Raw genomic sequence first — 22,353 nt, 5'->3', positions numbered from 1 at the left:
CAGCCTCTTAGGTACTTTCTTTTGAATGTGTCAATTCAGTTTTTTTTAGTCTTATTATATAAATAGCAAACATTTAACCTAAAAAGCTATACTCCAGTCAGGCATTAAAACATTATTTAGGCTAGGGGTCCCCAACCCCCCGGTCTGCGGACCGGCAACGGTCCATAGCTTGTTGATGACCGGCTGCAAAGCAGGAGGTGAGTGTTGAACACAGTCCAGACAGGACTATCACAGACCAAGGTCATCGCTCACTGCCCACTGTGTGGCCATGCCTGTGTCTCTTTACCCAGGTCTCCCACCCCACCGACAATGTCATCCTATTAGGGCAGGTGGGGGAAGGAGCTGGAGATCTGTACATAGAGCGGTAGTCTTCTCATATTAACAAGTGGGTAATCACCCCCTTGTTAATATTATAATTTGGGCAGCTCCCACCCTCCGGCCAGATCAGCAGCTCCTCCCGCCCCTGCCCTGCTAATAGGATGACATCTTTGGCGGGGTGATAGAGCACACACAGGCTGAATCCTGCCTCTGCCCTGTCAAAGATAGGATTGTGCAAGGGAGGCTGAGAGTGAAAGGGAGCACTGTGATTGGAGAAAGGAGTGGGGCATCATTGCAGTGCCCATTTACAGTGCAGCCTCCTTTATATAACAGTGCCCCTTTACAGTGCCTGCCCCTTCACATCGCAGCACCAGTTAAATGAATGTAAAGGGGCACTGGGATGTAAAGGGGACTGACTGTAAAGGTGCACTATGTAAAAGGGGGCCATGATTGGGACTGCTTTAAAGCGGGAACTGTGCTGTAAAGGGGCACTGAGCCATAAAGAGGGGTTGTGGTTTGAAGGGGAGCTGAGGACCAACTCTGAGAACATCCTGTCCACCCACTCCCGTACCTCCCCCAGTCCCCTGGAAAAATTAACTAAACTGGACCCTGGTGCAAAAAAAAGTTGGGGACCGCTGATTTAGACCATTCATTAACAAAAATAAAGTGTAAATGCAAATTTGCTATGGTTTATATATTTTACTTGCCAAATAGTCTTCCCCTGCAAATATGTTGGGTTATCTTTTTTTCCCGTGAGAAGGCATTAATCTGTCATTTGCTGTGACCATGCTGCCACTGGTAACCACGAGGGGGTACAATTTGGACACCAGAGACCTCCTGGCCATGAATACGAGCCCCTATTTATAAGCAACTTTTTCAGAGTACACCAGAACACAATGCCATGGTCTTGAAGATGGAAAGGAAGCTAATCTTTAGGAAAGATACCTTATATATTTGTATTTCCCAGAGGCTGCAAGGACAAGCAGATCAGTTCAAATTGAAACTGCAGTTATAGTATAATATTGTTTCTTTCTTGTTCATTGAGGGACACAGGGTTCAAAGATAATTGGGTCATACATGGGGATTTGGACACTGGTACACAAAACAACTGTGACCAGCCTGATATAACCTATCCTACTCCCAGCATGCCTCAGTTTTTTTTGCTGGTGTCCAAAGAAGGATGGACAACTTTTTTCTGCTAAAGAAAATGTAACTACTTTTTTTTTTTATTATTCAATCAAGATTCCCCTATATGTTGCTTGAGCTGCTCTGTATTCACATTTACCTGGAACAGTATACCCTCAGCAATAGCTTTGGAGGCCATATCGGTCCTTGCTGGACTCAAATGATTGGGGGGCTTTGCTTTGTAGTGCTTTCCAGACCTGTCCGTTATCCAAAGAAAGTTTTCTTGGTCCAAAGCCAAGGCACAGCCCCTAAAAAATCAGAGTAAGTTAATAGTGCTGTGACCCTGAGGTTTGGTTAAATTATGGTTTTGTATTGTTCTTGCTTTCCAACAGTATGATGATGGTATAACTATGGGGTATATAAATATTAGCTAGGCTTCTGAAAATCAAATCATTGTCTTTATCACTTTCACTTGTGATGAGGATTTACTATTGAAGTGCCACACCATAATATTCAAATCCAAAAGTAGGCTTATTCCAAACACACACTTTATATAAGAAGCCAACATGTTCCAGGGCTGTACACAACACTCTTTATCAGGGTTTTAGGAAACAAAGTATGAGGACTCAAGGATAGCTAGAATTGTTTGACTGTGTGTGGATTAGCACAGAAATTGTCAGTGGTTGGTTCCCATCTGTTTATCATGGAAAGGTTTAATACTGGGGAGTGTCATTGACCATAAGGTAACACATTCCCACCACAACCCCTTAGTGCAAGTGGAATCAAAGCGGTGGTAAACTAAAAAAAAAACAAAAAAACTTTTACCCTGCAAGGCAATTTTATAATGTGCTAGTATGCATTGCACTGTCACCGCTAACATGGCTTCCATCTTCACCCAGTCTTCGGTCTGGGTTTGCGGACTTCTATCCTTTGCATGCGCATGGGATTCAATGTTTGCGGCACAGGGCTCTGAAGAAATGGCACGGGTATGCCCATTGCTTCAGAGCATATGCGCCGCTGATGTCACTGGTGGCTTCACAAGAAAATATATCCTAAACGTTCCATGTGCTTACACTTTAAAGTGTTCAGGTGGCTTTTTGAGCTGCAGGTACCCCAAAGTTCTGTTGTTATTTTGTGGAATTAAAAGTTTTTTGTTGCCGTTCATCCCTCAGTTGAACTGATTTTGGATGTCCCAGTTCTCTGAACCCCAATGACTTAAAGACTAAATTAAATTTTTGTACTTACTGTAATATCCATTTGTTAAAGTTCATTAAGGGAAGCAGATCCCATCCTCTGTGTCTATGATCATGCTGTTAATATTGCTTTTATGTTTTAATAGTTTTTAATAAGTTTAATAAATACATTTTTTACAAACGTCCGTCTGTCAGTCTTTCATTTATGACACTTCATTAGCAAAACACGAGTATGAAATAGGTGTATTTAGCTGAGCATCATAAGCAGTCACTAGATCAATTCTAGCTTCAGAAGGTAGGATCCAAGTCTCAGCACAGCTGCTGTTTGCCCGTGACAGTACAAGTTAGGCCAAAGCAGGCTGGATCGATGTAGTGGATCTACTCCACACTTGAAGTCCAGTCCCAAACACTGATATTTTCAGAGCCATACTAGTAAGTCATTAGGCTGTTCTAAAGCCTTAAGGTTTTTCATATTAAGGTGAAAAACCTTATGTGCTGCAGCTTTCCCCTTTTCTTACCTGAGTCTGTTCAGATCCAACGATGTGCACAAAAACAGCGGATCCTGCTGCTGTTTCCCTCCTCATTGGGCAGCTATTGCTCCTGTTGCTGTCGATCAAATAATGTGACGCTAGCGCAGGGGGCTGGAGTTGGCCCTGCTGCCTGTATCAATGGAGGAAGTAGCTGGGCTCGAGAGCAAGCACACTCCAGGCCCCTCCTATTTAACTTTCAACTGTTAAATAGGAGGGGCCTGGAGCACTGGCAGGGGACCCCAGAAAAAGAGGATCAGGGCTGCTCTGTGCAAAAGTAATAATGGTGCGCTGTCTTGAATAGTGCACAAAAAATAACAGTGCTATGTATTCAAATAGTGATAAATCCAGTAATATGTGCCTATACCAAGGACATTACCTCCCTTAAATATTTGTAGTAGCACATATACCACTTATCCCATGTGAGAGTACATTCTAGTGAAAAATCAGAAAACAAAAAAATCCTTTTAAACAATGCTGTATTGATATACAGGGGCTGTAAATTGAATCCAGTCCTTCAATGAATCAAAAGAAATCAAGTTGTAAAAGTTCATAGGTGAATATAGTGTAGCCAACTACAGGTACCCATCCATCTCCTTTAAGAAATACTGCCTTAGTGTAGTTATGCTTAAAAGGGTTTATGCATCACCACCCTGCCCTTAAAAAAAGGATGACCACTTACCAGACCCAATAGATTCCAAGGGATCTTATGTGCATGTTAGATATCTCGGTTGAAAAACCACAACTCCTTGCAGACCACTCTCTGGGACTCGAGGTGAACTCAGGCTCCCTACTCATGGATTGTTTGGTGTTAAAAGTGATAGAGAGGACTCCTAGTGCATTACCATTAAAACCAAATGTTTAATATAAAATGTTTTGCACTTAGAGTAATCGTTTGTAAATAAGCAGAGAATTTTGTATCGGCGTGGACGGCTGCAGCACGGTCCGTGCACTTCGGACGTCACATTCTTTTCCTAAGACTTTTTTGTTCAAAATTCTATCCATCTATGGCCAGCTTTAGTTTGGGCATAGGTTTGGGACATGGCTTGTGACTAAACAATATTTTCAGTGTTGAGTTTAGGGGAGGGTATTTCATAATAAAATACTGTAACTTTTATTTTACCATCTTATTTACAGTACAGACAAAAAGTTTGGACACACCTTCTCATTCAAAGAGTTTTCTTTATTTTCATGACTATAAAAATTGTAGATTCACACTGAATGCATCAGAACTATGAATTAACACATGTGGGAATTATACATAACAAAAAAGTGTGAAACAACTGAAAATATATTTCATATTCTAGGTTCTTCAAAGTAGCCACCTTTTGCAGCAGACACATCTCTAGAACTGTTAAGAGGAGACTGTGTGAATCAGGCCTTCATGGTAGAATATTTGCTAGGAAACCACTGCTAAAGAAAGACAACAAGCAGAAGAGACTTGTTTGGGCTAAAGAACACAAGGAATGGACATTAGACCAGTGGAAATCTGTGCTTTGGTCTGATGAGTCCAAACTTGAGATCTTTGGTTCCAACCCCCGTGTCTTTGTGTGACGCAGAAAAGGTGAACGGATGGACTCTACATGCCTGGTTCCCATCGTGAAGCATGGAGGAGGAGGTGTGATGGTGTGGGGGTGCTTTGCTGGTGACACTGTTGGGGATTTATTCAAAATTGAAGGCATACTAAACCAGCATGGCTACCACAGCATCTTGCAGCGGCATGCTATTCCATCTGGTTTGCGTTTAGTTGGACCACCATTTATTTTTCAACAGGACAATGACCCCAAACACACCTCCAGGCTGTGTAAGGGCTATTTGACCAAGAAGGAGAGTGATGGGGTGCTGCGCCATGTGACTACCTCTTTAAGGCGCATCGAGAGAATGCCAAGAGTGTGCCAAGCAGTAATCAAAGCAAAAGGTGGCTACTTTGAAGAACCTATAATATGAAATATATTTTCAGTTGTTTCACACTTTTTTGTTATGTATAATTCCACATGTGTTAATTCACAGTTTTGATGCCTTCAGTGTGAATCTACAATTTTTATAGTCATGAAAATAAAGAAAACTCTTTGAATGAGAAGGTGTGTCCAAACTTTTGGTCTGTACTGTATGTGTAATATTTTTTTAATGTTCCAAGTCATCGCACACAAGAGAAACTAGGCAGGTGATGTGTCTCATTTACAGTGAAGGGAATTCACACGTTTAGGGAAAGAAAATGTCAAACAATATAAATAGGTTTGGCATAATTCTGTGACAGCCTTGAAGGTCATTGGCTGCTAATGTTCACAGTTCTAAGAAGACCAGCATCCAACTAAAGAGTAAGCAGGTTGTTTGGACAGGTTACAGTGATTCCTCATTGTTTTCTGGTGGCAGAGCACACATAAGATAGCACTGACCTTCTGTTCCTTTGAAGAGGGTGTCATTCATGCACTGATAATAGATGTGAATGTTGGCTGGGAAAAAGATCTTCTGAGTGTCTGATCATTTGACAAAATTGCAGATATAACTAACTTTCCATCATGAAAGACATAAAGCAAGTTGATTAATGTTAACTGGAAATTCAACTTTATTTTGACTTTTTTTGTATCTGTTTTCTAAGTGCACCACTGTTGGTGCATTAAATTTCAACATAAGACCTGACTGTTTTTTTTTTATTTTAATACACTAAATCAAAATCAAAGCATCTCTTGTGTTTTTATAGCTGCCTGTGTCTTTATTAGGGAGATTTTCCCTCACTTTTTGTCTATTTGAAGGATGTCACAAGAGACAGGAACACAGACAGTATTACAACTATTAATTAAGCAAATAGGGAAGGCGTAGAACCCCTCTACATTTTTTGTTGATTGGTTTTGAATAGAAAAAGAAGTAAAGCAAATCCTCCTAAAGGGCCACAGGGAGCAGGTAAAATTCAACGGATATTCTAGCCTTTCCCTGTATGGTTTAAAATGGAGGAAAAAAATAGACAAGTTGAACTTTAACTGGCCTCACCTTTAAAAAAAAAGTCATTATTTGCTATTGGTTAGCCCTATGGTTGGAAAAACACTTTTATTTATTAGTGCTCAATCTATTAGTATATACCCAGCTCCCCACACCTGTCAATCACCTGGCTCTTATCTTGTTATACTTACTATAACACACTGTAACACTTTAACAGAGAGAAAGTTGGGTGGCTGTATTAAGACAATACACTTTATGGAAGCTAAATAAACAAGTGAGCTACCAAAAATTCAAAGTACATGTTGCCTGTTGATTTTGACCACTGGTTTGGAGCACTTCATCATTTTGAAGTGTATGATGCACAGAAATGGCAGGTAAAAATATTTGATTCTACTATCATTCGATGTAATCTCTGTTCAGCTCTAGTATTGTTTTAAACATTCTGCCTGTCATAATCCATGTAGGTAAAAACAACGAAATTATCTTGAGCTGTTACTTTTTTTTGTGACAAGTAAATGTAAATTTATTGTGTGCTGTATATGGGTATGACATCATCAAGGCCATGTGTTGCTGTTTAGGTCAGTACTTAGGTTAAGACACAACTTATGTTTAGGACTAGGATTTGTGACCCCTGCACCACCACAAGGCTTCTAACAAACAACCTGTGAATCTAGAGGATTGACAAGCAGGTATATTGTCGATGTTTACTTTAAATATGTGTAGAGACTGATCTGGCTGCCAAGATCATTACTGAAGTTGCTGGAAAGAGATATCAGTTGGACAAAGATCATCGGATATTCATTGTGAACACTATTCTGCCCAGAAAACGGTCAGTTTTATGATCATTAATAATGTCTTTTCCATGTATTTTGCATTGTATGGTGACGTCAGTATTCTTTGCCAAGTCTGTGAAATGGATGGCGACTAGAGGTGATGTATAATTTACCTATAGAAAGAAAACAAAACTCAATTGAATTCCCACATTTCCAATGATTTAGGCATACAAAACACAAACACGTTATAAATCAATTACTGGAATTTCAGCCAGCTTTGGATTAATGCTGTGTCCAGAGAATTAACTAGAACTTCTAACCGTAGGTTTGAGTCATTATTTTGACAAGCAAAATACTAATACATTGAGGATGGCAGGGGTCCCCTTTTCAAGGTGGAAATTATGTGAATTTGAATGCAGGAATCATATATAATGGTAAGTCTACCAGGAAATGTGTGTCAGCCTATAATAAAATGACTTATTTAAACGTTTTCCCTTTGTGCTGTTACTGCAGAGAACATCAGATACCGCAAAGAAGATCTAGGACAAGGACCGTTTGTGACACTGGTCAGCCATATACACTGGTTTGAAGGGTGCATATAGGGTAGCAAAATAATGTATTTGATGTTTACTTTAGAAGTTTAAAGGGACTTTTAACATGTATGAGTATTTAGAGTGCATTGAAAAAGTATTCATACCCCTTAGGCCGGGTACACACGGACAAACATGTATGGTGAAAGCGGTCCGTCGGACCGTTTTCACCATACATGTCTGCCAGAGGGCTTCTGTACGATGGTTGTACACACCATCGTACAGAAGTCCGCGCGTAAACAATACGCGGGGCGTGTCCGCGGTGTCGCCGCGTCGATGACGCGGTGTCGCCGCGACAATGACGCGGCGACGTGGGCGGCCCGCCTTTAAAATGCTTCCACGCATGCGTCGAAGTCATTCGACGCATGCGAGGGACGGCGGGCGCCTGGACATGTACGGTAGGTCTGTACTGACGACCGTACATGTCCGAGCGGGCAGAATTCCAGCGGACTGTTTTAAAACAAGTCCAGGAATATTTGTCTGCTGGGAAAAGGCCCGGCGGGCAAATGTTTGCTGGAATTCGGCCCGCTCGCGCCCACACACGACCAAACATGTCTGCTGAAACTGGCCTGCGGGCCAGTTTCAGCAGACATGTTTGCTCGTGAGTATGGGGCCTTAGGATTGTATGTGATAGACCAACACAAAGTGGCACATAATTGTGAAGTAGAAGGGAAATGATAAATGGTTTTCAACATTTTTTACAAATAAATATCTGAAAAGTATGGTGTGCATTTGTATTAAGCCCCCTTTACTCTGATACCCCTAACTAAAATCTAGTGGAACCAATTGTCTTCGGAAGTCACCTCATTAGTAAAATGAGTCCACCTGTGTGTATTTTAATCTCAGTATAAATACAGCTTTGAAGCCCTCAGAGGTTTTGAGAACCTTAGTGAACAAACAGCATCATGAAGGCCAAGGAATTCACCATACAGGACAGGGATACAGTTGTGGAGAAGTTTAAAGCAGGGTTAGGTTATTTAAAAATATCCCAAGCTTTGAACATCTCATGGAGCACTGTTCAATCCATCATCCCAAAATGGAAAGCGTATGGCACAACTGCAAACCTACCAAGACCTAGCCGTCAACCTAAACTGACAGGCCGGGCAATGAGAGCATTTATCAGAGAAGCAGCCAAGAGTCTCATGGTAACTCTGGAGGAGAGCCACAGCTCAGGTGGAAGAATCTGTCCACAAGACAACTATTAGTCATGCACTCCACAAATCTGGCCTTTTATAGAAGAGTGGCAAGAAGAAAGTCATTTTTGAAAGAAGGCCATAAGAAATCCAGTTTGCAGTTTGTGAGAAGCCACGTGGGGGACACAGCAAACATGTGAAAGAAGGTATTCTGGTCAGAGGAGACCAAAATTTTTCTTTTTGGCCCAAGAGCAAAACGCTATGTGTGGCAGAAAACTTACACTGCACATCACCCTGAACCATCCCCACCATGAAACATGGTAGTGGCAGCATCATGTTATGGGGATGCTTTTCTTCAGCAGGGACAGGGAAGCTGGTCAGAGTTGATAGGAAGATGGATGGAGCCAAATACAGGGCAATCTTAGAAGAAAACATGTTAGAGTCTGCAAAAGATTTGAGCCTGGGGTGGAGGGTCACCTTCCAGCAGGACAACAACCCTAAACGTACAGCTAGAGCTACAATGGAATAGTTTAGATCAAAGCATATTCGTGTGTCAGAATGGCCCAGTCAAAGTCTAGACCTGAATCCAATTGAGAATCTGTGGCAAGACTTGAAGATTGCAGTTCGCAGAGGCTCTCCATCCAATCTTACAGAGTTTGAGCTATGTTGCAAAGAAGAATGGGCAAAAATGTCACTTTCTAGATGTGCAAAGCTGGAAGAGACATTTTACAAATATTTTTTTGTAAAACCATTTATCATTTTCCTTCCACTTCAAAATTATGTGCAACTTTGTGTTGGTCTATTACATTTAAATTCCAATAAAATACATTTACATTTTTGATTGTAACATGACAAAATGTGGACACTTTCAAGGGGTATAAATACTTTTTCAAGGCACTGTGGGCCTGATCCACAAAAGGGATACGCCGGCGTATCTACTGATACGCCGTCGTATCCCTGTTTCTATCTATGGAACTGATCCACAGAATCAGTTTCTCATAGATAGGCAGAAGATCCGACATGTGTAAGGGACTTACACTGTCGGATCTTAGGATGCAGTACCGCAGCCGCCGCTGGGGGCATTTCTCGTCGAAATCCAGCGTCGGGTATGCAAATTAGCACTTACGGAGATCCACGAAGCTTTTACGCTTTGTTTTTTCTCCGTAAGTATTAGTTTGCCGTCTCAAAATTAGGGCTGCTTTTACAAGGTGTAAACTGTTTACACCTTGTAAAAGTATACCCTTCTATCCCGCGTCGCTGTCATTTTTTTTTTTTAAATTTTTTTTTCCCGTCGCAACTCTTTTTTTTTTTTTTACGCCCATCGCGATTCTCAAAACCCGGCGCAACGTAAAACCGCGCAAAGCACGTCGGAAAAATAACGTCGGGAGCATGTGCAGTACGTCCGGCGCGGGAGCGCGCCTAATTTAAATGGGACTCGCCCCATTAGATTAGGAACGCCTTGCGCCGGACGGATTTAAGTTACACCGCTCAAAATTTCTAGGTAAGTGCTTTGTGGATCGGGCACTTAGGTAGAGATTTTGCGGCGATGTAACTTAAACGGGAAAAATTAAGTTACGTCGGGTTTTTGTGGATCAGGCCCTGTGTTCCTTTCATCTGACTTTAAATCTTAGTGACCTGGCTGTGGCAAGCCTTTTTCAGCTGTATGCTTTCTTAAGTCAGCTACTGCCTGCAATATCAGCCAATCCAGAATCACATCTGACAAAGCTTTGCTAAAAAGCTAATAAGAGGAAAGAAAACACTGGCTCAAAAAACAATTTTTAGAAAACATATAAGACAGTCGAAGCAAAAAGAGACTACATGCAAAATGTAAAATCTAAATAAACTTACATGGGTAAGCTTGCCATAGTATGGAAAATACATAAGATCAAAGTAATTCACTGGGTAGAAGCCAACTTCTCCTGTGAGACTGTGATTGCCTCTCTACAATAAAAAATATGGAATAATAAACTGTAAGGAAGGAAAGCACAATGTTGCTAATGATATGTTGTACAAAGAAATTATACAAACAACAAGAAGTAAGGCCACCGAGTGACATTTTAGAATTGAATTGAATATATTGCATTTAAATCGCTGCCTTTTCATAGATCGCCCATTTCCAAATGTATCCCTTCCAGGTCCTTTTGCTGCTCAATGTCATTCCTAAATGTCATTTTAAAAGCAATAAGGGCAGTCCTCCTAAGCTGGGTTCCACACTAATGGAATATTGTTTGAATTTTTTCATTTTAAGAACATTCATTTTTCTAGTCATTAGTGGGGTCAAATTGATGTTCGTTTTGTACCACAGTAATGATAGAATTCAAAGGACCAGGATTGAAAATGTATTGTGTATGTGGTAAATCAAATAGTGTATAACCAGGTTAAGGCTTCATGTACACAATGTCTACTTTGACCGCCGGTCGTGGTAAATCGGAAAATGTGGCAGAATCGCGCTACGATTTTGTCTTGGTTTGAGACTGGCAGTCAAAACATTGCTATCCTGAATGCGAAATTGACACATAATGAAGGAAGGATTTCTGAACAGCTGCATTCCAAAACTTGTTGCTTTTATTGTAAAACAAAAAACACAGGATACATGCCACAGCAAACAGGGTACAATTTGACGCGTTTCACACCAAACCTTAGTGCTTAATTAAAGCGACATATGACACATATGCTTTTATGGAATTGAGTTTAGGGGCTTTAGGAAAAAAACACCAAAAGCTCCTAAACTCAAGTTTAGGAGATGTAGTGTACATGAAGTCTAAGGCCTCGTACAACCGATAGGTTAACCAGAGGACAACAGTCTGAAGGATCGTTTTCATCGGTCAAAACCGATCATGTGTGGGCCCCATAGGTTATTAAACCATAGGTTAAAAAAAAGCCAACTTGCTTTAAAATTAACCTATGGATTCCTAACCGATAGGTCAAAACCGATCGTTAGTAGGCACGACCATCGGTTAAAAATCCATGCATGCTCAGAATTATTTAACCTATGGTGTGTAGGCGTGACGGACCATCAGTCAGCTTCATCGGTTAACCAATGACAACTGTCCTTCAGACCGTTGTCCTCTGGTTAACCTATCGTGTGTACGAGGCTTAAGGCTACATTAACTTCTGAATAAGTGCAATGTGTTAAAAAAAATCATACTTGCTGCATCTTTGATTGCTCCAAGGAAAAAGCACCTTCTATCGGTATAAATGTTATTTCATGTAAAACACAAGACTATACTGCACTGCAAACACACCACACAGGTGTAAAAGTAGTAGCTCAGCTTTAGCCCAAACATTTTATTTTGTTTTGAATAGAGCATGGAAGGGTTAGAACCTTTGCCATAAAGTTGTTTATTGAAATGTATATATGACACAAAAAAGCTTTTCCATTCTCAACAGTGGTTACTATTGACATATGAGGGATAGCACCATCAACTAGTAGTAGTACAGAATAAAAAAATACAACTTGCATTCCACATGTTCAGAAATTAGCATATAACAAATCTTAAAGGGTGGAAAACCTCATCTGTTCAGTATTAAACCTTTATATTGGTTTTGGAGCAAAGGAGGTTCATTGTGTCATAAAAGGGGTATACATAGTGTGGAGAATACAAAGGGGTAATGTAGGAGGGACAAGAAGAGAACCCCCACTTTTACTGGTGGGCGTGTGCCCAAATCCTTTCATGTCGAGGGGGGTTGCGGATAAACTGACATCGCTGACCACAGTGGGTGATCCACTATGGATTCTGCAGCTATTGTAAGCAGGGGTTGTTTTAAAATGGACTGCACAGAACCATGTAGTAGTACATTTTGTCTGTCCTGAGAAATGTGGATGAACTCTTCAATCTTTTCTATTCAATTGATTCCTTGGAACCATTCCTTTACTGTTGGAGTTCAGTCTAATTGCCAAGAACAAGGTATACACTGTCTGGCAGCATTAACCATACAACATCGCAAGTGACTTGGAGCACATTGTTTTTGAGAGAGACGTATGATACAGAAGATATTGCGTTGGAGAGTAGTCCAGGTTGTCAATAGTAACTGCAACAATTATATTGTGCACCTTTTTGTAGAAGGGTTAAAGCTTGGAGCATAACCACCAGATATGCAACATTGTGCCTTCCCCAACACAAGTTTCGAGAGTGAAGGAGTGAAGAAGAGGTTCTGTACCATCAGGTAAAGATTTTAAAACCATTTTCCTGGATCGATATGTTAAGAGATTGTCAGGAACCACGAATCGGACTGAGACAGAAAATGCAGTAAAAATCACATTGTTTAATATAATGGTAAAAAAGGTACAGATCAGTAAACGTAGTCAAAACATAGCCAGGGATCGGAAGCCAAAATGAATAGTCAGACAAGCCAGTAAATCAGGAAACCAGAGATCACCGTAGTCAAAGGCAGGAGAACAGGAACAGAAGGGATGTCACCCGGTCAAAGTCTTTAACAGGAACACAGCAGAGAATCTCCAGATGTGGAGATTCTCTCTAGTCTTAACACGGAGAAGGGAGCTGCTGAGAGCCCAGCCCTGACAGAGAACCTTTCTGAAAGTAGGTACAAATGGATTCTGATTCCTCTGCCATGCACCTACAGGCCCTTCTCTTATGCCAAACAACAGGAGCTCAGGAATGCAAAAGTGCCTATAAATAGGTATGAACTTATAGTCGAGATCACGTAACTCTGTGGGGTAACTCTGTGTGCCGATATAAGTGATAGCCTCAGAGTTTTACATGAAAGGAAAGTTAGCCTTACACAGAGCTACCTCAGCATCTGGGATCAATACAATCAGTGCCTGACACTTGGAATGGTTCACTTTCAAGTTGGATAGCACTTGGAAATGGTTCAGGTCATGAAGAAGATTGGCTTGTAAAACATGGAGTTCTGTAAGAAAGAGCAATATATCATCTGCAAAGGCAGCCAATTTATATATCATGTTGTGAACCCGATATACCCTAATATTGGGGGTAGAGCGCAATCTATTAAAAAGGGGTTCTAGGGTGAGTACAAAAAGCAAGGGGGACAATAGGCACCCCTACCTAGTCCTGTTTTGCAATTGGAAGGCACTCAACACGTTTCTGTTCACTCGTACTTGGGCCATAGAGTTTGAGTATAATGCTTGCACACATGTGGAGTAGAAAGCCTATTGATCTGAGAACCACCGCCATGTAATCCTAGGCAACTCTGTTGAACGCCTTCTCAGCATTAAGAGAGGGAAAGAAGCCCTGCTGGCCTTGGGAAGTCAACCAGTAATGTAGAATCAGTGCCTTCATTATATTGTCCTGTGCTTCCCTACCTGACAAGACCAGTGAGGGAAACAACAGAAGTAAACAATTTGCCAGGATTTCGGTGTACAGCTTGATACTGACATTAGGTAAAGGTATGGGTTGATATTTAGAAACCTATGAGTCCTTCCCTTCTTTTGGGATTACGGTTATATGGACTTTGAGAAACTGGCCAGGATGATGGGGCTGCTTTAATAAGGATCTGAAAGCCGCCCAAAATCTAGGCATGGGGACATCTGCAAATGTTCTATAGTATTGCAAAGTCAGACCATCAGGACCTGGGCTCTTGCCTGGTTTAATTTATTGAAGTGCCTTAAAAAATTCATCCACGTCGTTTCCTCTAGTTGTTCCGCAGTCACTTATGAGATGGGAGTAGGGCCATAGTTATGTAAAAACTCTGCAATAAGGGTTGTTCGATGACCTTCAGTCTTAGAACTAGAAGCTTACGATAGTATACCTTATTGGAATGAATAATGCCTAGAGAATTTCTATTGTGGTGGATTGTCAGCAAGGCTTTTCTACCTTTTTGTACTTCTCTCGCTAAAAGCCTCCCACATTTATTGCCCCACTCGTAGAATAATTTTTGGCCGAGGAGGTATTGCATTTTTGGTTGTCTTTCCCAATTCATCAAGTATAAACACTCTAGCACTCAAAGGTAAGAGTGGCTCTAGTGGCTTGTATGCCATTTCCAGACACTTAATAATGGAAATAAGGGAAGCAACCTTGGCTTGATGCAGATTTTTGGCTTTAGCTGACAGAGCTAGAAATTCCCCCCGAATTACACTTTTGTGCACTTCCCATCGGGTAAGAGATAGCGTCTTGGCAATTTAGTTATGCGTGAAAAACTGGCAGATGCAAGTATTAACCTGGTGTACATTAATTATATGTTTGAGAAGTGAGAAGTTAATCCTCTAGATCAGAACAGTGTGGCTGTGATGGAGTTATGGTCGGAAAGAAACATGGGCTCTATGGAGGCCTTTGCCAATGTTTTTATGGCTGTTCACACCTTCCTGTCCTTGGCAAAACCATACCACCTATTTCCTGTATAGGCATCGGAGGGACAGGAAGTGAAGGAAAGTCTCCCCAATGGGATCACAGACCGCTAAAACCTGGATAAGAAATAGTGACAACCTCCTGAAACAATACAAATTTATTTTATTTAACCTACAATATCAACTAGTAAAAATAATATATTCTAGAAGGCTTGTAGAATCCAACTACATAATCGTTGCTTCTATAATGCGAAAGAAACTTCTATATATCCTTTGAAAAATTGGAATATATATTCTCTGATTGAGTTCTATACATCTTCTTTGTGCTAGAGGTAAAACCTGTCACAAGTTTTAACTTTTCTCTACTTCGATATAAAAAAAAAATCACATTTTTACAATAGTATAATCTACAGATTGGAGAATGTTTCCTCTAATATATATTTGTATCTAGATTTACCCAGTCTGTAATAGAATATACATATAGATGAGAATCTTTACTTTTACTGGTTACTACATTTATCAGTACAAACTGCTTTATAAAGTGGTACTAATAAATATTACTTACATAAGTGTCACAGGTGACAGTTATTGGTGTTCCAGAGCCGGCCTTGAAACCAACAATCTAGTGGAAATAAGAGAGTTTGCTAGTTTTACATAGTAATTACATTATTCTTTATAAATATGACTGCAGACCTGACAAGGTTTTTCCCCAACTCTTGTGCAGAATGCCCTGTGAATGGAATATTTCCTTTTCTGTTTTCTGGCCTGTCAGAAGAGCTAGTAATACCGTGCATACACTTTATTGCTTGGATGTTAACCTCTCTATACTGTCATATTACTTCAAACAATTGCAGAAGTGGTTGAATCAATGCTAAATATTTGACTGTGTATTTGATGTCTTAAACAGTACCCAGGACATTAGATCATCCCATCACAGGACAAGGAATAGGGCGCTCACTTTTTCTTTCTTTTTTTTTTTTTTTTTACTACTTGGCAGCCAATGTCCCAACTAACCATCCAAAAACTTTTCCGTAAATATATCAGTTTTCCATTAACAATTTTCCGTTACATATACACTCAACAACCACTTTATTAGGTCCACCTTGCTATTACTGGGTTGCACCACCCTTTGCCTTCAGAACTGCCTTAATTTTTCATGGCATACATTCAACAAGGTGTTGAAATATATTCCTCAGAGATTTTGGTTCATATTGACAAGATGGCATCATGCAATTGCTACAGATTTGTCGGCTGCACATCCATGATGCAAATCTTACGTTCCACCACATCCCAAAGGTGCTCTATTGGATTGAGATCTGGTGATTGTGGAGGCCATTGGAGTACAGTAAACCCATTGTCATGTTCAAGAAACCAGTTTGAGATAATTTGAGCTTTGTGACATGGTGCATTACCCTGCTGGCAGTAACCATCAGAAGATGGGTACACTCTAGTCATAAAGGGATGGACATGGTCCACAACAATACTTGGGTAGGCCGTGGTGTTTAAATAATATTCAGTTGGAACTCAGGGGTCCAAAGTGTGGCAATAAAATATCCCCCACACCATTACATCACCACCATCAGCCTGAACCATGATGGATCCATGCTTTCATGTTGCTTACGACATATTCTTACCCTACCATCTGAATGTCGCAGATGAAATTGATACTCATCAGACCAGGCAATGCTTTTCCAATCTTCTATCATCCAATTGTGGTGAGCCTGTGTGAATTGTTGCCTCAGTTTCCTGTGCTTAGCTGACGGGAGTGGCACTAGTGTGGTCTTTTGCGGCTGTAGCTCATCTGCTTCAGGGTTCGATGTGTTTTTACGTTCAGAGATGGTATTCTGCATATCTTGGTTGTAACGAGTGGTTGTTTGCGTTACTGTTGCTTTTCTATCACCTCCAACCAGTCTGCCCATTCTCCTCTGAATTCTGACATCAACAAGGTATTTTTGTCCACACAACTACCGCTCACTGGATATTCTCTGTAAACCCTAGAGATGGATGTGCGTGAAAATTCCAGTAGATCAGCTGTTTTTGAATTACTCAGACCAACCCGTCTTGCACCAACAACCATGCCACTTTCAAAGTCCTTTAAATCCCCTTTCGGCCCATTCTGATGCTTGGTTTGAACAGCAAGTTGTCTTCACCACGTCTGAATACCTTAATGCATTGAGTTGCTGCCATGTTATTGGTTGATTAGCAATTTGTGTTACCAAGCAATTGAACAGGTGTACCTAATAAAGTGGCCAGTGAGTGTACTTTGTTATGTACATTTATTGGTGAAGCACTGGCAGGATCAACCAGCGGATATACAGTATGAACAAGACTAAATTGTCCGAATCCTACTATATCAATGCAAGGTGTTGCTGTTGGTAACCCTGGTTAGGAAGGCAGCATTTCCTGGATGTGTTTCAGTTGTGTGCACAATCTGTAAGTTTACCTCTTCATATATTACAACGTTCTTCAGAAAATCTATTTTACTTATTCATTGCTGCTTTCTTTGCACACTGATCAGACTACTTACTACATATTTTGACTACATTGCTGAGAAGGTTTATGGTTATTTTAATGATTCTGTAAGTATTTGATTTTACCCGATTCATCTTCAGTATGATACATGGCTTCCCTTGGGAAAAGCCAAATGATGGGTCTTCTATACCAGAGCAGTTCCGTAACATTGAGCGGCGGAACTGACAAGCCTTCCTTTCCTCATGTTCCTCTCCTTCCTGGATAAAATACTGTCCTTGTGTACAACCCACATTGTTGGCTATTTGCTTTTCATCATCATAGGCTAGAAATGAAGTGAAATATTTTTCCGGTTAATTATTCATACTTTATTGAAACTTTATTGAAACTAAAGGCAAAAATGTTGTTTTAGTTTTGGGTAGAATGCAAAAGGATTAGTAAACTTGTTTTTTTTTTTGCTGTCTGGGCCCCTATTGGGGAGATTCACTCTCTCTATTTGTCCTGTTTAATGTTATCATACAATTATTGAAAGTTAAAGTAAAAGAGAGGAAATCTTCCAATGGGACACTAGTTCTGGTGACCCACCAGGATTTCTTTTCACTTCCTGTTCTGGCTATGGGACAGGAAGTGAAGGAAAAAACCCCAGTTGGCCACAGTTTTTTTGCCATCTGATGGGGGTTATAACTTTTGTCTTTAGTTACACTTTGAGTTTCTGCTTTATGTACTTCTCAGGCAACCTCTGATTATGTATTTATTTATGAATTTGCCTTTGTTAAGATAAGTTTGTTTTAACCATTTCCCCCCCAATTGGATGTACCTTAAGCTGCAGTCATGACTAGGGGTGCAACGGATCAAAAAACGTATGGATCGGATCGATCCTCGGATCAGAGTCACGGATCGGATAATTTTTCGGATCAGCAGAAAAAAAAAAAGACAAATCTTGTTGCACCCACCGGAGTTTTAGATTTCACAGTTCTTTTCAGCACAAAACGGAGCTTATATGCTTAAATACAGTATATGTAAATCTGACGGACTGTTTACATGTTTTAAATTTTAAAAGCTAAACTAAATGTTAAATGTGAAAATCAGAGGGGTTCTGTCATCTTAGCAAGCATGTAAGGTTTGCTGCTGCTTTTAAAATTGAACATGTAAACAGTCTGTTGGATTTCCAAATACTGTATTTAAGCATATAGGCTCAGTTTTGTGCTGAAAAGAACTGTGAAATCTAAAACTCCGGTGGGTGTAACAAGATGTCCGCTTGCCCCCTTTTCACTATCATTACTGTGCAGGAGTGCAGGGTGGAGCAAGATGGCGGTGAGGAAACTTCACTAGAGCGGCAACTGCCGGGTGTAACAAGATGGCCGCCGCTCCAGAGCTAGGCCAAAGCCTCAGCCTTTCCTGTGGCCGAGGCTGCGGAGCGAGTGGTGTGCCGATCCGAACAGGGTGACCCGTTCAGATCACGGATTGGTGACGATCCGTTGCACCACTAGTCATGACCCTGGTATCTTTGTTTTTAGAGCTGGCGATATAATGTAAAGTGATCCGATTTGCTATACTGCCGCTGGATCATTTTTGCATGTGATTGAATCTGATCCCCCCCGCCACCTTCCCGGGCTCTCCTGTTCCACTTGGTAGCCTGGGACAGAAACCAGTGGACGGGGTGGAAAACCATAGAGATGAATGAGAAAATTCCATTACCTGATCATCTCAAACCAGAAGTGACATGGACTTTGTCATTTCCAGTTACTGGCTTGTAGAGCATCTGATCAAAACGATCTTGGTTTAATCAGATGCTTTTGAGGGCAGAGGAGAGATCTGGAGTCTAATAGACCCCAGATATCTCAGTAAAAAGCACCTGTCGCTGCCCCAGTTACCACAAATGATGTTGTTTATCCCTTGCGATAGCAAGAAAGTTGATTAAAAATGTAAGTGTACCGTGTAAAAATAAATTTAAATAAAATAAATAATAATAATAATAAAAAATGTTTTAAAGCACCCCCATCCCCCATGCTCACGCGCAAAAATGAACTTGTACGTTAGTCCTGCACACATATGTAATCACACCACACATGTATGCTATCGCTGCGAACGTCAGAGTGAGTGCAATAATTTTAGCACTACACTTGCTGTGTAACTGTAAACTGGTAACCTGTAAAGGCTTTTAAGGCGTCGCCTATGGAGTTAAAACGGAGTTCCACCTAAAAATGGAACTTCCGCTTAACCCACTCCTCGCCCCCTTACATGCCACATTTGGCATGTAATTTTTTTGGGGGGGAGTGGGGGCTTCAGGAGAAGGGGACTTCCTGTCTCACTTCCTCCTTCTGCCGACTGGCTGTAAAGGCGATTAGCTTAATCGCCTTATTGCAGCCCCTCCCTGTAGGCGAGCGCCTGTCCAATCGGACGGCGCCGCGCCGCTCGCACATGCGCAGTGCCGCTCGCGCATGCGCAGTGGGTGCCAGGCCGTGAAGCCGAAAGCTGTCACTCCTGGGTGCCCACACTAGGAATGAAGACGCCGGCCGGCGAGCAGAGGCGTCCCTAGGGGGGGGCCAGAGGGGGCCCTGACCCCCCCAACATTATGCTGTGCCCCACCATGTGCCCCCCCAAAAAAATTTTTTTTTTTTGCAATTTTTGTATTTTGCTCCCCGAGAGGGAGAGCGTCCCCAGTCAGCTCTGCAGGGGAATTTCTCCCCCCTCCCTGTGCTCGCCGACACAGCATAATGCGAGCGCTCACACAACCAGATATTCTAGCCTGGGCCGTGTTTAAGTGTGTGCACTGCAGACTGCAGTACACTGTAATCACTGAACTACATGGGTGGGAGATGGGGGGGAGAGAAGGGATGGAGATACCATCCCTTCTCTCCCCCCCCATCTGTCTCCCTCCCCCTCTCCTGTTCTTTCAAAACATTCACAATTTACTTTCACTTTCAGTTAGGCAGATAATATACAGTGCAAATTTCTTTCCTGCATCCACAGATTGCAGGAAAGAAACTTGCATGATTCCCCCATCAACACAGACAGTGCTGACAGGGGAATATCCCTCCTGCCCAGCAATTATATTCTCCCGACAAACAGTGATTATCACTAGTGACTATACAGCAACCACTAGTGATAATTATAAGAGAATCTGCTCATTAATGGTTCAAATCTCAGCCAGTTTCTGCTGAACCAGCTGAGATTTAAACTGTCTATGGCTGGTCTTAGCTCTTAGGCAGCTCATACATTGATTAGCACTGTGGAGTGTCAGCTTCCTGGCGTGATCGGGCATGTGGGATTTCAAACACACCCGAGCCCATCTCTATTGGTTGTAGACAGTTGAGCTCCCTGCAGGTTGCTTAGCAGCAGTGGAGCCTTCTCTGACATGCTGATCGGGATGCAATCCAGGTGATGCTCTTAGTCAAATCCTAGTCATAAATATCAGTGATTTTATTGATCAAAGCCCACACTTTACAGGCATAGAGCCCACATGGCTGCTGACCATACGGTTGATTATATTCATGTGGTTGTACTCTTGATGCTAATAAATACTGTGTTTATTAGATCTGACTGGGAGCATCACCTGGATCACATGCCGATCAGCATGTCAACAGAGAAGGTTATACAGCATTACTGCTGCTAGGTGACCAGCTGGGGGCTCGGCTCTCTATAGCCAACAGTGCCAGCCTTCCCCTGCATGCACCCATAATGTCACCAGCACTAGGTCCTAACAGACTGCCGCCGCTGCCAAGGAGACAGACGCCAGACCAGCGCTGTAAATAGCAGGGACAGGACAGCTGGGGATCCCCCACTGTGGCAGAACACCAGGGCCCGGTGGCAAGACAACCTTTGCAACCCTGAAAGTTCTCCCACTGCTTTGGACCCTTATATTTTCTTGGTGTGCTGGTGACATGTATCTCTTGTTTTCTGCCACCCTGGGGGGCCCCAGTATAGTAGGAAGGGAGCTCACTGCAGAACATGTGAAAGGGCCCATAGTGGGATCGTAGTAAAGGGCCCCAGGATATATATATATATATATATATATATATATATATATATATATATATAAAATTGCATTTTATAGTTGGCCCCCTACTTTTGTCCCTGTCCCCCCATGTGCCCCCCCTAAATATGAAAGCTGGAGACGCCACTGCCGGCGAGGGGGGGCGAGGAGCCGAGCCCCGGCCGGCGCGGCGCTGGAGCCGTGGAGCAGGTAAGTGTCTGTTTATTAAAAGCCAGCAGCTACACTTTTTGTAGCTGCTGACTTTTAAAAAACTAAAAAAAAGGCTGGAACTCCCTTTTAAGTACCAAAGTTTGTCAGCCTTGCACGGGTGTGCACAATTTTAACGCATGACATTTTATATTCTACCAAACAATAAGGTAATAAATTGTGAGCATTAAATGCATTAAAGTGTTTTCTTCCCAAACAATTTGTATTTAAAAAAACACTGCAAATATCGTGTGACATAAAAAACGGCCAACATTTTTTTCTCCAGGGCTTTTCCTTTCAAAATATATAATGTCTGGGAGTTCCAAGTAATTATCTAGTAAAAAAAAATAAATGCTGATTTCTACATACTGTATATGTGAGACATGTCAGAATTGGCATTTTTGTTATAAGGGCATATATACATCCAACTACTAGAGTTTTAGTTGAGGTGATTGTAGCCGTATCAGTGCACTTGCGACAGAAACATTTGAGTACTGTCTGTAATACTATTTGTTTATCTGCATTAACATACAGAGTTTCAGTTATAATTCATGTATAAATGTTTGTAAAATAAAAGAAAGTACCTTCCATAAACTTGTGTAGACTTTCTGAATATTCCAACCATGTTTTTTTTTCTGAAGCACTAAAGGAGTAATGCAAACCAGATACATGTGGTCTGATTGCTAAACCTGCAAAACAAATAAAACAGATTCCTGTTACTTTTTTGTTTGTCTGCTAAATGAAACCTAAAAGCGCAATATTCAGTGCCTTGAAAAAGTATTCATACCCCTTGAAATTTTCCACATTTTGTCACGTTACAACCAAAAACGTAAATGTATT

General features: G+C 41.4%; 1 protein-coding gene across 2 annotated transcripts in view; it reads right to left on the bottom strand.

The window, feature by feature from the left end:
• Positions 1–5,705: 5,705 nt before the first annotated feature.
• The window catches only part of ATP1B4 (ATPase Na+/K+ transporting family member beta 4), a 71,732-nt gene continuing 55,084 nt past the window's right edge, over positions 5,706–22,353 (bottom strand). For both annotated transcript variants that reach the window (XM_040323943.1, XM_040323942.1), the window contains 5 exons: positions 22,098–22,202; positions 17,459–17,655; positions 15,427–15,483; positions 10,445–10,537; positions 5,706–7,046 (listed from right to left, as the gene is read on the bottom strand). In XM_040323943.1, the coding sequence (XP_040179877.1) occupies positions 6,888–7,046; positions 10,445–10,537; positions 15,427–15,483; positions 17,459–17,655; positions 22,098–22,202 (611 nt within the window). In that variant the 3' untranslated portion in view covers positions 5,706–6,887. The remainder of the gene's footprint in view (positions 7,047–10,444; positions 10,538–15,426; positions 15,484–17,458; positions 17,656–22,097; positions 22,203–22,353) is intronic.

This window comes from Rana temporaria, chromosome 9 (genome assembly GCF_905171775.1).
Source record: "Rana temporaria chromosome 9, aRanTem1.1, whole genome shotgun sequence".
Lineage (NCBI taxonomy): Eukaryota > Metazoa > Chordata > Amphibia > Anura > Ranidae > Rana > Rana temporaria.
This window is presented reverse-complemented; position numbering and strand designations above follow the sequence as displayed.